Source organism: Passer montanus, unplaced genomic scaffold (genome assembly GCF_014805655.1).
Source record: "Passer montanus isolate IOZ18808 unplaced genomic scaffold, ASM1480565v1 scaffold17, whole genome shotgun sequence".
NCBI lineage: Eukaryota > Metazoa > Chordata > Aves > Passeriformes > Passeridae > Passer > Passer montanus.
Genome location: NW_024364270.1, coordinates 14,130,190 through 14,143,939, shown reverse-complemented (window position 1 = coordinate 14,143,939; position 13,750 = coordinate 14,130,190). Strand labels below are relative to the sequence as shown.

The following is a 13,750-nucleotide window of genomic DNA, read 5'->3' as shown; positions in this document are numbered from 1 at the left end:
TTGGGGGACTTTTCATGCCGGTAAACAACCGAGAGGTTTTTTTTCTTGGTGCAAGACTTGATGAATGACATTTATGAATGTAGTCTATTCTTCTCCTCTGTATTTCTCATGTTCTTTTTGCACTGCAGGGAAGAAGCATTTAGAGAAAGCTGTACAGTATTGCCTTGCACTTCTGAACTTAACCCTACAGAAGGAGAACATTTTTATGGATCTGCTGCGGGAGAGCCACCTTTCCCTTATTGTCACGCCCCTGGAGCAGCTGCTTCAAGGAATCAATCCTCGCACTAAAAAGGCCGATCACGTGGTGAATATTGCTAGGTATGTGCAAAGTACTGAGAAGGGAGGACTTTTGGAGGCACAGAAGTGTTTGGGTCCTGGATCCTTTCATTAGTTTCACTCGCCAGTGCTCCTCTTCACACAGAGCATCTCATGAAGTTTTTTTGGTGAGGGGAGATGTCTTCACAGGTGGTATGATCTGTGATTGTCTAGTGCAAGATTGGGATCTGCATTTATAGTTCTTCTTTCTGAATTTCCCCCCTCTCATGATATCTTCCTGTCTACCTTATGTTCAATGGTTCCCCTGCATATAATTTCATTTTGCCCCAGACCTTGGTTGTCACCAAAGGACCAAAGAGTGGGAAGATTCAGTGAATTTGGTTGTTGGCCATGTTTTACTCTTTTAGTATTGTCTATTATTTACTGTATCAAATGCTTACAAGCAGTTTTTTTAACTTTTGCAGCAGTGTTTAATGTAGGTATTAGATAAAAAGAATGATAAAAATTCCAGGAAAGATTGTTATCCCTACTCAGCCTACTCATCGAGCATTCAGTGTGTCATGTAGAGTGAAATTTTATTTGAAGCTTTAATGCTGTCTCATGTGATTTGATTTGTAAAAGCTTTAGTTCTAAATGTTGTTTCATTTCTTACCTGTGCATTGCCATCTTGAAAAAGTTAAATTCTCAACAATTTCATTGCCATAATTTTGTGTCTTTGAAGGTATCTTTACCATGGAAACAGCAATCCTGAACTAGCTTTTGAAAGTGCCAAGATTTTGTGCTGTATTTCTGATAATTCCAACATCCAGATAAAACTAGTTGGTGATTTCACACATGATCAGGTAAGTATCTGTTTCTTTGAATCTGGAAAGAGAAACCAATGGAGACATACTGGGGCTTCATAATGTTTATTTAAAGGATGGGTTTCTAGGTCAACTACTAATACTGTATTTTGTTTTATATCTACCCACTTATCAAACGTCTTTTACTGTGGCATTGGGAAAGCAATTAATTAATTAATTGAAAAATACAAAATCATTGTTTTTTTTCAAGAAGAAAAAGGGCAATATTCTTTGAGATATGGAGATATTTTTGTGACTTTATAGTCTTCAGTCTGTAAGAATAATTAAGCATATGTAACAACGGTAGATTTTTTTTTTTTCTGTTCACTGGCTAATTGCTAACCTGTTCTTAGAACAGCTGTGACTCTTAACTCTTGCTTATTAAGTAGATTATATAATTTTTGTCTAAAAGTTCTGTCAACTTACATGAAGGGAATGGTGAAAAGTATTTGGTTTTCTACTCTTAAAATTGTCTTCATTTCCATCCATCCATTGTTGAATACAGAGTGTTAGCCAGAAGCTGATGGCTGGATTTGTGGAATGTTTAGACAACGAAGATGCAGAAGAATTAATTAATCCAGATGAAGGTATGTAAAAGGCTTCTTGAAATGACTTTGCAGTTGTCTTTTGCATGGAATGAAATTAATGAAAAAAGCATAAAAAGTGCTCTTAAGTCTGTAAACAGTCTTCCTATGTTTTCTGTGGAATTGGACCTTTAACATAATGAAAAGCACCTGTGCTTTGTTAAAGCTTGTCCATGGTATGATGAGCTAACTCCAAACTGAGTGTTTTCAGAAGATGAGTATTTAACATTGCTTTGGATATATTCTTTACAGCTGTATTAACAGTAATTTGGAATTTTGTTCTTGTATCTCTTTGCTGTAATATAAGTTCATCCCTCAACATTCTTGTATATAATTTGAAGACACTGAAGATTACTCTATTAGATGGATTTTTTTACTTCATTAGTCACCATATGTGCTTTTTCTCCTTTTTCTTTCCTTTTTCTAATGAAGAGCTGGAGCCAGAGAAGAAGCGGGCACAAATCCATCATGAAACAAGGATCCATATTCTGAATCTCCTTATCACCTCTCTTGAGTGCAGTCCTCCCAGCCTAGCTCTGTATCTCTTAGGATTTGAACTAAAGAAACCTGTCAGCACCACAAATTTGCAAGATCCAGGTATGAAGAGGAAAGGTTGATCTGCCATGTAATAAGTTCTGTTAACAACACTGAGAATATTTACTGGGAAATTCATGGGGAAAAGCAGTTCTTTTTCAATTTCAGAATAAAACAATGGGCCTTGTTCAAGTCTTCAAAAGCTACATGAAAAGATGTATTAATACTCAAATGCAGTGTAGTTGTGTCCCTAGTACAAAGAAGTTTGTTTGATGATCCAAGTTGTGCCTACATATGACAACATGTGAACCTACAAAAGAGATTGTTGCTTTTCACTGGTTCTGCTTCTTGGCTATTGTTCTGTCCTTCCTCAAGCTTCTGTTCAAAATTATTTATAGGAAAGAAAACCAGTTTTTGTTTTTTAATGTTGTAGAAAAAAACCTTTTAGGGCATGTGGGATTTCATTCTAGTGCTAGGACTATATAAATATGTTACTTATATGTGTGTGACAATGCAAACTTCAGAAATACCACTGCTGCTGCTTTCAAGTTGAATTAGTGAGAGCAGTAGTGTGTTACTATGTGTCTTGTTTACCTCCTTGTTTTCTAATTAGTATTTTACAGAACAGACTCAGTAAGTCCAGCAGGGATGATCAGGGAGCTGGATTACTCAGCCTGTGAGGAGAAGCTGAGGGAAGTCTCGAAAAGAGCAAGGCTTTGAGAGAACCTAATAGAAATCTTTGAACACCTGCAAAGATGTAAATGACAGGATAAAACCAGACTCTACAGAGGCATGTGGCAGGAAGATGAGAGGCAGTAGGCATAAAATAAAACAAGAGAGGCTCAATTTGGATATAAGTGAAATTTTTTCACCAGAAGACAGTGAAGCAGTTTGGCTTTAGAGGTCATGCAGTCTTCATGTTTGGAGGTTTTCAAGACCCAACTGTCTAAAGCCATGAGCAATTTGATATCATAGCTAGCAGAAGTTTGGTGTTGAGATGTCATGGTGTCCCTTCCAGTCTGAAATATAAGGTTATTTCTCAACTGTTTTAAAGGATGTTTTATATAAAAAAATTTGAACAACACTCAATAATTTGATTTTAGTTTTTTGAGAAGAATATTTCTCATTATCTTCAGGTTTGTATTGGATGCTATGGACCAGCAGTTTTTAGTTATTCATAGTTCTAAATGAAGAGTAGATAGGACCTGAGTGTTATTGCTTCAGATGTTGTGAAATATCTGTGGTTACACAATACCGGTAACTGATCTGCACCCACACAATTTTACAGGGTATCTAACGTGTGTTAGGTGAGTGATGAGGAAATCTGTCTCAAGGGTGTGAGAGACCTTGCCCATGTCTTTCAATTTTCTTATTAATAATGTGAAGAAATAATGACCATAAAGACATTTACCTCAAGATAATAATTTCCTGCTAAAATATAAATAATGCATGTTCAAACAGAGGTTATTTCCCTTGTAAGAACTCTGATTATTGATGCTTTTACTGCTTCAGGACCTCTTTTTGCATCAATTAAAGAATTAATTGGCTAAAGGAAGAATGCAAAAAGGATTTTGACTTGAATAGATTTGAATCTATTCCCTAGTCCACTTGGTTGCAGTGTCAGGTGCCTTTAGGAGAATTAGTCATATAATGGCTGTATTTGTAAAATAAGACAGGAATTTTTTAAAGCTGTTCTTTGAAATTGTCAAATGGCTCTTGTTAAAAGCATAAAAGCAAGAATTCAAATTGATTCACTAGCATCTCAAAAGCCTACAGTCTATAAATATTTTCATTAGGTTTTTGCTGAAACATGGTTCCTTCTTTGATTTTAAGTAATGGTGATACAACTTTGCTAGATGTTTTTTTCTGCAGCTCTGTGGGGCAGTGTAGTGTAGCACAAGGTATCTGACCAATTTACGTTCTGTGTTTGTGTGTACTTGACCCATATTGGCTATGGAGGAAAGTAAGATCAAGAATGTCAAGTTATTTTTCTGTTTTCAGGTGTCTTGGGTTGCCCAAGGACTTGCCTTCATGCTATTTTGAACATACTGGAGAAGGGCACTGAAACAAGGAGTGGGCCTACAGCAGTTCGGGAATCTCCCCATCTTGCAGAACTCTGTTACCAGGTATTCAGCATATTTTCTGTTGGCATACACTGAAAGTAGATTCTGAATAAAATTGGCTGTTTCTTGGTTGGTGAACACAGATGGTTGAGGACTCTGATAATAGTTTCATTTTTAAAATTAATATGTGAAGTTTTTATATATCTTGAACTCTTTTTATTCTACCTTTTTCTGTTTAAAAAGTATCTTGCAGCATCACAGAAATCAAAAGATCTGCACTCATCTCAGAAACTTGGAATTAGGGTATACTTAACCTAAATATTTTTGGTCAGCCTCTAAGTCCATTGTAACATGTGCCAATTTTTAGGGTTTTTTTAAAAATTTTGGAAGTGTAGTATGACAGCAAATAACCTAAAATTCCAACTAATCCAGTGAAATTCTCTGCTTTATTCTGTAGCCGTGAAAGAATGTATATATGTGTGGCTGAGAGAGTCAGGTGGGGGAGACAGCTGAGTTTGATGTGTGAGGTAGCTGATGCTTACACACTTGTATCATGTTGAAAATCCATGGGCTCTACAAAAGGATTTTAAACATTTTTATTAAAAGCAAAAGGCAGTTCTGTAGAAGCAGGAAGAATTTATTACATTTCCTGTCTTGGTGGATGTGCAGACAGAAAAAGACTCATTTTTAAATGAGCTGAACAAACAGGCTCATCTGTTGTCATGTTGTGATCAAACAGCCATTGTGGTCATCCACATACTGGTAGTCCTTTAATATCATAATTCAACATCTGTTACAAATAACAACTTTGAAGAAAGCTGATGGAAAATCTACTGTAAATACTGATAATATTGTTTGAGCAGTAGAACAGTATTATGCTTCTTTTGATTTGGTGGTTGATTTGTTTTAAAATAAATTCCATACATGGATATCTACTGTTTTTGATTTTTAGGTGATCTATCAGTTGTGTGCATGCTCTGACACTTCAGGTCCCACTATGAGATACCTGAGGACCAGTCAGGATTTCTTATTCACTCAGCTGCAGTACTTGCCATTTTCTATCAAAGGTAATTTTTATGCTCTGATAAGATTGTGCATGCTTAAAATTCAATTAATTTTTTGACTCCTTGTGAGTGAAAGAACCACCATAGATACCATTATTAATCTGAATTTATTGCAGGCTCTGCTAATTGTTTAATTCTGCAAAAATTAAACTCTCCCTACTTAAGAAGTTCAGTTTATTAGGGCTGAACTTCTGAAAAAGAATGTTAGCTTTTGAATGTACTAAGTCTCCAGAACCACATCCTCATTTATATTGCAGTTATCATTGTAGTTTTGTTAGATCATCCTACAGAAAAAAAAAAATTGAAAAGTAAATGTGTTGTAAAGAACCAAGGAAATATAAGGCTGATGGTTGTAACCACTGGTGTCACCCCTTTCTTTGAATAAAGTACGTTCAAGCTACTAGGTACGTTTTATATTTCAAATCAAGATTTCTCAGGTGTCTTAAACTGAATAAATGTACTTTATCACATGCTTGACCATCAGTCAGTTCAATGACAGTAAACTTAGCATTCAAGTACACATATCCAGCATGTATCAAGTGCTTTAGATTATTGTTATGTAGCTTAGGAATCTGAACTGGATGAATATAGAAAGACTCTAGGAGATCCATGTTCCAATGTCACCAATTTTGATTAAAGCTACAGTTCATTTGGATAAATGCCTGGTTATTTTCACTGAAGTTGTAACTGACCCTATTGGCTCATGAAGCATTGCATTCTTCACATTGACTGTTCTAACAGTTGGTTGGATCCAGTTTTGTTATGTATGTGTATATGCTTATTGCATATATGTGTATGATTTGTTTTCTTAATAACCACATGTTCATTTATTGGCTTTTGTCAGATCTCTGTCTTTTTGTCTTGTAAACAACTGGTAAGCAAATAATAACTAATGACATCTTCTAAAAGCTTTCTCAAGTGAAAAATGCTTTCCTTGTTATAAGTAATATTATTTATGCTCAGTTCTATAATTGTTTCCTTGTCCTTGTCCAGAACACGAGATTTCAACACTCAACCAAATGTCTTGGCTGATGAAGACTGCAGCTATCGAAATGCGAGTGACGTCTCTGAACCGCCAGCGCTCCCACACTCAGAGGCTGCTGCACCTGCTGCTCGATGACATGCCTGTGAAACCATACCTGGGTAAGAGGAGCTTGTGGTGAGGCTAAATAGGCTGGAATAAATGGACAATGAGAGACTTCATTTGAATTCTTTTCTTCATAAGCTTGGGACAGTTCATTTGTGGTATGGGAAGAAAGATAATGGTGGCTGTAGACTCCAAAGTGAAAGAAATCAGGGCATCGTTTTGTTCCTTGCTGATAGAAAAATTAAAAACTTTTTATTAGGTAGGAGGGGCAATATTAAAAAAAATAAAATTGTAGCATAATTTATTTTGAGCTGCCACTAAGAATCGTTACAAAATAGAGACAGTGGAGGGTCTTCCATGGTAAACAGTTTAAGACAGTTTCTCAGTCTTAATTTCTGTCACAAGCTGTCAACCCTCTCATGCGGAAGATAATAGCTACACATGAATTGTGCTTTTAACATTATAACATCACAAAAGTGATATTTCATCCCAATGTAGTGTAAAATTCAATTTTAAATAAAAAGGCAAGATTTCAGAGTTTTAGAAGAGGGTAGAAGTAAATTAAGAAAAATAAAACCAGATGGCAATAAAACTCTTAACATTAGCAAAGTAGAATAAATGGAAGATATTTTAACAGGGTACTGCAGTATGGTGTTCTCCCTTACTTTTATCAGCCTGAATACTCTCTCCATCCTTGTAAGGATCTGAGTCTGGGAAATTGTATTCAGATATGCTACTCATTTTATGGTGTCAGTCCAACTGTATTATTATACTGAAGAGTGGGATGTCTATTTAGGCATTTCTAGTATTTTCTGATCTGTATATAATGATTGAATAGCTTTTGTCAGGTAAGTATTTTTTTAATTTGATTAAGAGTTCATGGGTATATTGTTAGAAGTCTTTAATGTGAAAGGTTATCAGTTTATCACTGTGCTCTGTCTTTCACTGTTAATAAAGTAGGTTATGTTTTTCACTTAGATTTATTTTTTGTAATTTATTTAGTATGTTTTATTACCTTCAGCTGATGGTGAAGGAGGGATGGAAGACGAAAGTCGATCAGTCAGTGGATTTCTCCACTTTGACACTGCTTCCAAAGGTAACTGTTATGACTGTTGATTATTTATTAATAATGTGGGTCTGCTCCTGAACAGGCAGGAGGGCCACCTCCAGAAAGGACACTTGGGAAAAGAAAGTAATAGGTGTTCTAAATAGCAGCAGTACATGAAACAATTTTATTTAGTGTGGGGAAAAAACAAAAGGAATACAGATGGTTGGAGTGAGTGAAAAACACTGAACTGGAAAAGCAGTTTGAAGAGTGTGTTTAGGTATCTGTGCAGGGATGAAATGGAAGAGTGGCAGTCTAGCAAATTTATTGCTAACAGTAGAAACAGTGAGACTGTTGCTAAGGCTGAACATATTTGTATTTTCATGGCAAAGAATTAAGTCCCACATAAATAAATAAATTCAGATTCTTTATGGTTTTTCAACAGAAGAAACCTGGTTTCATTTAGGAGAAAAAAATTAGTCTTGTGTTTGTAAATATTGGATGACATGCATGTATAACAGGAGAACTGTACAATAAAAGACATCTTAAGCATTTAAAGTCTTAGAAAATGTTTTTAAACCTGTTACATAGATTGATAGCACTTTCTGAAGATTAAATGGTTTATTTTGAAACTTTACACATTAAGCTGAAGATTTAGATTTACAAAGGTAAATTAGGCTCTTCTTGATAATTTTTTGGTTTCTCCTTGATACTTATGAATACAATTTGAATTGATTTGCATTTCCAGTACGCAGAAAGATCTTAAATATCCTGGATTCAATTGACTTCAGTCAGGACATTCCAGAGCCTTTACAACTGGATTTTTTTGACCGGGCTCAAATTGAGCAAGTCATTACTAATTGTGAGCACAAGAATGCACGTGGACAAGTGGTCTGCAATGTCAAGGTTAGCACTGGTCTTTGTTTTCAAGTTGCATGTGCTATTTTATACCTTAATAATTAAAAAAAAAAAAAATCACTGTGTTAATAACACTTTGAAACTTGCTTTTACATGAAAGGTGTATGTTTGAGAAATGTATTTCTTTGATTGCCAGTACACAACTAATGTCAAGGTTAGCACTGGTCTTTGTTTTCAAGTTGCATGTGCTGTTTTATACCTTAATAATTGAAAAAAAGAAATCACTGTGTTAATAACTCTTTGAAACTTGCTTTTACATGAAAGGTGTATGTTTGAGAAATGTATTTCTTTGATTGCCAGTACACAACTACCTAGCACAGCATATGTGTACAAAATCACATGTGCAATGTTGTCGTGTACTGTGGTAGTTCTTGGAGGCTTTACTTACAATTGTATCACATTGTGGTGAGTACTTGACCTGTGTGTTATAAATTGTCCTGAGGAATTTGACCCTAAAAAATGAGTAAACTTGCCCATCTGTTGCATCTGTTGCTAAGGTGTATGTTTCAGATATGTATTTCTTTGGTGGTCAGTACACAACCACCTAGCACAGCATATGTGTACAAAATCACACGTGCAATGTTGTTGTGTACTGTGGTAGTTCTTGGAGGCTTTACTTACAGTTGTATCACATTGTGATGAGTACTTGACGTGTGTGTTATAAATTGTCCTGAAGAATTTATGCCCCTAAAAAATTAGTAAAACTTGTTTGAATCCTAGTCTGTCTGTTGCATCTGTCGCTATGTAGCCATCTCCTAAGATTCTTTAGGAGGTACAAATACATCTCCTTTGTCACTTTTCCTAGTTTTGGCTCAAATACTGTTAATTTTCTTCATAGTAGCTGCTATAGTATTGTGATTTGGATTTAGGATGAGAGTAGTGTTGCAAAAACTTTGATCCTTTAGTTGTTCCTCAGCAATATTTACTTAGTGAACGACTTTTCAGCTTCTCAAACCACCCACCAGTGAGTAGGCTGTGGGCACAGGAAGCTGGGAGGAGACACAGCCAGGACAGCTGACCCAAAACTTGCCTGAAGTCTATACCATGTGATATCATGCTCAGTGTATAAACTAAGGGGAAAGCTGGCTGTGGGCTGCTGCTCGGGAACTGGCTGGGCAGCAGGTGGCAGGTAGTGAGCAATTGCATTTGTGCATCCCTTGTTTGTATTAGTCTAAATGTTAACTCAACCTGCAAATTTTACTTTATTTTTCCCCCAATTTTCTCCCCTACCCCACTGGGGCAGGGAGTGAATTGCTGTGGTGTTTATCTACATGCCAGGTTAAACTGTATCATCATTTAAGTTTCACTTTTAATTTCAGTACGTTCACAGAGTTCTGGTTGCAGAAGTCAATGCCCTTCAGGGAATGGCAGCAATAGGCCAGAGACCTTTACTTATGGAGGTAAGTGCAGAAAAAGTTAACTGCTGTTTGTTGTTGTTCTTGGTGGATTTCATACCCTGTCAAACAGTAAGCTGTACTATAAAAGACTGTGGATTTGAGTCCTAACTTAGATTTAGCAATTCATGAAGACAAAAACCACAAAAATTATAAACTAAGGTACTTCTTACCATACTGTTCTCCAAATAGGTGGCCTGTAGTCTATTTTATTTTTTTCTTTAAGCTCTTCCCCCCCATTAGTGATAGCAATTGCAGCTGCCACCCTGTACAGAAAGCAGTTACACACTGATGTCAAGATTGGCTGTTCAAGTACAAGCATGTTCTTCTTATGGCCAAGATCATTTTGCCTTTTCCTCACAGGGGATGCTAATTTATTTCTCCTTTTTTTTCTACACAGATATAGTTTCAGTGAACTTGGAGATTAGTTAGTTTCTGAGTTTCCTGCCATGTTTTAAATTAAGTCAAAATTAGTTAAATGGATGCAAAGGATAAAGGAGAAATTACTCAGACTAAATGGGAAAAAAAGGCACAGATAGTTTTTCCATAGTTGTTTCTGTTTTGATTTTAAAGTGCTAGAAAAGATTTTCCTGGTTTATTTTTTTTCCTATGAGACTGGGACATTCATGGTGTCTTCCCTGTGAAAAGCAGCTCAGAAATGGAATGGGCTACCTTGTTAAAGTAGTAATAGCAGCTTGTTTCTAGTAAGATGAAGACTTAACATTTTATTCTGAAGACTACTACTAATAGAAAAAATTGTCATCTTGAAGTCTGTCTTTGCCATGAATTTCTTTAGCACATTGTAACTGAGTTTCTTTGTGGTGGCTTTTCAGGAGATCAACACTATCCTGCAGTACGTGGTGGAGCGCAACAAGCTGCTGCAATGCCTCCATGCCAAGAGGCATGCTCTGGAGTCCTGGAGACAGCTGGTGGAAATCATACTCACTGCCTGCCCCCAGGATCTCATACAGGCTGAGGACAGGCAGCTGATTATCCGGGATCTCTTGCAGGATGTGCACGACAAGGTAGTGCTCTTCTGGAAATCAACCCTCTCCTCGAACTTTATTGCTGCATCCTTTTATGTGAAAGTGCTGCAATTTTGATTGTAATCCAAAAAAAGTGTTGTCTGCCTTTAGTATTTTTAGTTTTCTGATTGCTGCTATGCTGAAGTAGAATGCACTTGGGACAGAGGGGATACTTTGTATTCCTGCATAGCTACTGTTGAATTGTGAACCATATTTTGACAGATTTCAGAGGCATTTCAGTATTGTCCAGCATGATGGTAGTCTGGAAAAGGTGTGTGAAAAAGAAACACCCTGCTTTGATGAGAAACAAAGAAGAACTTAATGAAGGCTGAAGGCAAACTGCTGCGTTTGCTAATTTACTGCGTTTAGATGACTCACTGCAAATCTTACTGCTGCTGCTTTTAGTATTGTCCAGCATGATGGTAGTCTGGAAAAGGTGTGTGAAAAAGAAACAAAATTAAAGAAAAATTAAAGAACTGAATGAAGCTTCATAGTAGAAAAACAAAAGATTTTACAATTAGAAGGGCTTTTTGAAGTGTGAGAGTTTGTATTAAAAGTCTAGGTGTTTTACTACTGAGTTATAGTAATAATTTTTGAGACAGACTAGACAGTTATTACTGACCCATCCATTCTAAAAGGCAAAATTTAATGAAGGATTGTTGTATTTTTTAGTCTGCTGGGGCATTTTTTTTTGCTTTATTGCAAGAATTATGTGGTTTGTAGTTCAGATTAATAGAGTTTTGCTTTGAGTAATATATATATAAAGTTACATCTTTTCAAGGAAAAAAGTAACGTTTTTGGGTCTTGTTTTTGTTACTACCATTACTTTTTCTATAGGAGTTACCTAAAAGTTACCTATTTTTAGTGGGGTGCTGGTTTTGTTTTTTATTTGAACTGAATTAAAAAAACAGGAAACAAGGAAGGCCTTCAGTAGCTGAAGAAATTTCTTTCCTAAAATCTTTACAAAGATGAAATTCCAGACTCTTAATTTTCTGTGGCATCTTGGTGAAGACTTCAGTGAAGTTGAGAAAAAAAATTGTTACTGTCTGTTGAAAATAATTGAACTACTATTCAAAATTACTATATTGCTTTAAAGGAAAGCTCCTTCAGTATTAGTGATGAAGATATCAGATTTACCTTCCAAATAATAGAGTGAACAAAAACAATGCATGCAAACTTCTTGTTCTAAACAAGTTTCTGACAGTATTGATTTTGATGTATTTTGAATATTGTCATGTTAATGAAATCCTTATGCATACATAAATTAAATAGTTGTGAGAGGCTAATTTAATTAATAAGTCATGAAATCAGACATTGTTAAACATTTTTTTCTCTTTTGCTTTTTTTTTTTGTCTTTCTACTTCTGTATTAAGATCCTTGATGATGATGCAGCTCAGGAGCTGATGCCAGTGGTGGCAGGGGCTGTGTTCACCCTGACTGCCCACCTGAGCCAGTCTGTGAAAACAGAGCAGAAGCAGCCACTTGCACTCTCTATGGCAGGACAGTCCCAATATGTCTTGATGCTGGATGGTTCTTTTACCTCATCACCTGGCTCTGAGAGCATATCCATGGGTTTTGCTTCTGTTGGTGACTCCTCCCTCCACATCATCTTAAAAAAGCTGCTGGATTTCATTTTGAAAACAGGTGTGTTGACTTCTGTAGGGCATGTACATGAATTCCAACTGCCAAGAATAAAAAGATGGGCTGAGCTGCTTTCAGATACTGCAGTGAAGAGTTCATTTACAGAGATGGATTATGCATCATTAATATAGATGAAAGCAATGTTAAAAAAATTAGCAAACACTCAAAAAAAATCTGAACAACAAACAGAAGAGAAATATATAAGTGACTATAAAGAGAATTTCATATTTTCATTCTTCTGGAACAGTGTAAACTTGCTGAATTTATTCATAAATGCACTTTTATGCAAACAGTAGAACTTCACCTTAAGGAATCTAGTTTTATTTACTTTTGCCAACACTGCAATAGGAAAGTTAAATTAAGTGCCAGTGGAAGATGGTGTTCAGGAATTTACATTTGTTTGGTTTTAATTGTGAATGTTTCTTGTTAACAGGTGGTGGCTTCCAGAGAGTGAGGACGCACCTTTATGGATCACTGCTTTATTATTTGCAGATTGCCCAGAGACCAGATGAACCAGACACTTTAGAAGCAGGTATGGTCCAACTGTATTTGGAAAAGAGAAAAAAAAAAAAAGAAAAAGTTGTTATTAAACCCTGGAGGGTACAGTTTCTGCAGGCTGAGTTGTCTTCTGGAAATAGATGGAAAATGTTTATTTCAGAGGCTCTAAGAGCCTCTGAAATAAATTGGTTATGCCTTCACATCTTTATGTACATTCGTACCATAGTGATCCTATTTTAAAAAAACCAAAACAAATTCTAAAGCAAAAAAAGAGCAAAACACCAACCACACAAAAAACCTCAAAACAAACCCAAAGCTTTGTTTATAATTTCATACCCTTCTCTTTTGTCTGAAGATCCCCCTGGTGGGTGGGACCAAACACAAAAGCCTCACACACACCCCACCACCATCCCCTCCCAAAAAAAAAGGGCAAAAAATAAGCCAACCAGAGTTACTATTTATCCTTGAGTGCTTATGGAAAATATCACATTCTCTCTGTGAATGGCTAAACTAATTGAATTGTTAGTGTTTCTAATAATTATTCAGACAAGTATTGAGAAAAAATCTTGGGGCTAGTACCTGCATGCAGACTTTTACTTGACCTGTGTTTTGAGCTACACTAGTAAAAGAAAAAAGACAAACTGAACTTGTTATGACCCCTTTGAAGTGTATGATTGACTTTGGTTTCATTCTCTCCCATTTTAGTCACATTGTTAATTTAGCTCACACTGAATGCTTTGGTCCCAGTGAAAGTTCATAGAATCTTAGGATGGTTTGGA

At 36.0% G+C, this 13,750-nt stretch overlaps 1 protein-coding gene across 1 annotated transcript in view; it reads left to right on the top strand.

The window, feature by feature from the left end:
- NUP205 (nucleoporin 205) overlaps positions 1-13,750 on the top strand; it is a 45,672-nt gene that overhangs the window by 20,211 nt on the left and 11,711 nt on the right. Inside the window, exons 18-30 of the mRNA XM_039704156.1 lie at positions 129-318; positions 998-1,118; positions 1,624-1,705; positions 2,135-2,299; positions 4,238-4,362; positions 5,252-5,366; positions 6,357-6,506; positions 7,472-7,546; positions 8,244-8,401; positions 9,733-9,813; positions 10,641-10,832; positions 12,206-12,476; positions 12,907-13,005. Of these exons, the coding sequence (XP_039560090.1) occupies positions 129-318; positions 998-1,118; positions 1,624-1,705; positions 2,135-2,299; positions 4,238-4,362; positions 5,252-5,366; positions 6,357-6,506; positions 7,472-7,546; positions 8,244-8,401; positions 9,733-9,813; positions 10,641-10,832; positions 12,206-12,476; positions 12,907-13,005 (1,824 nt within the window). The remainder of the gene's footprint in view (positions 1-128; positions 319-997; positions 1,119-1,623; positions 1,706-2,134; positions 2,300-4,237; positions 4,363-5,251; positions 5,367-6,356; positions 6,507-7,471; positions 7,547-8,243; positions 8,402-9,732; positions 9,814-10,640; positions 10,833-12,205; positions 12,477-12,906; positions 13,006-13,750) is intronic.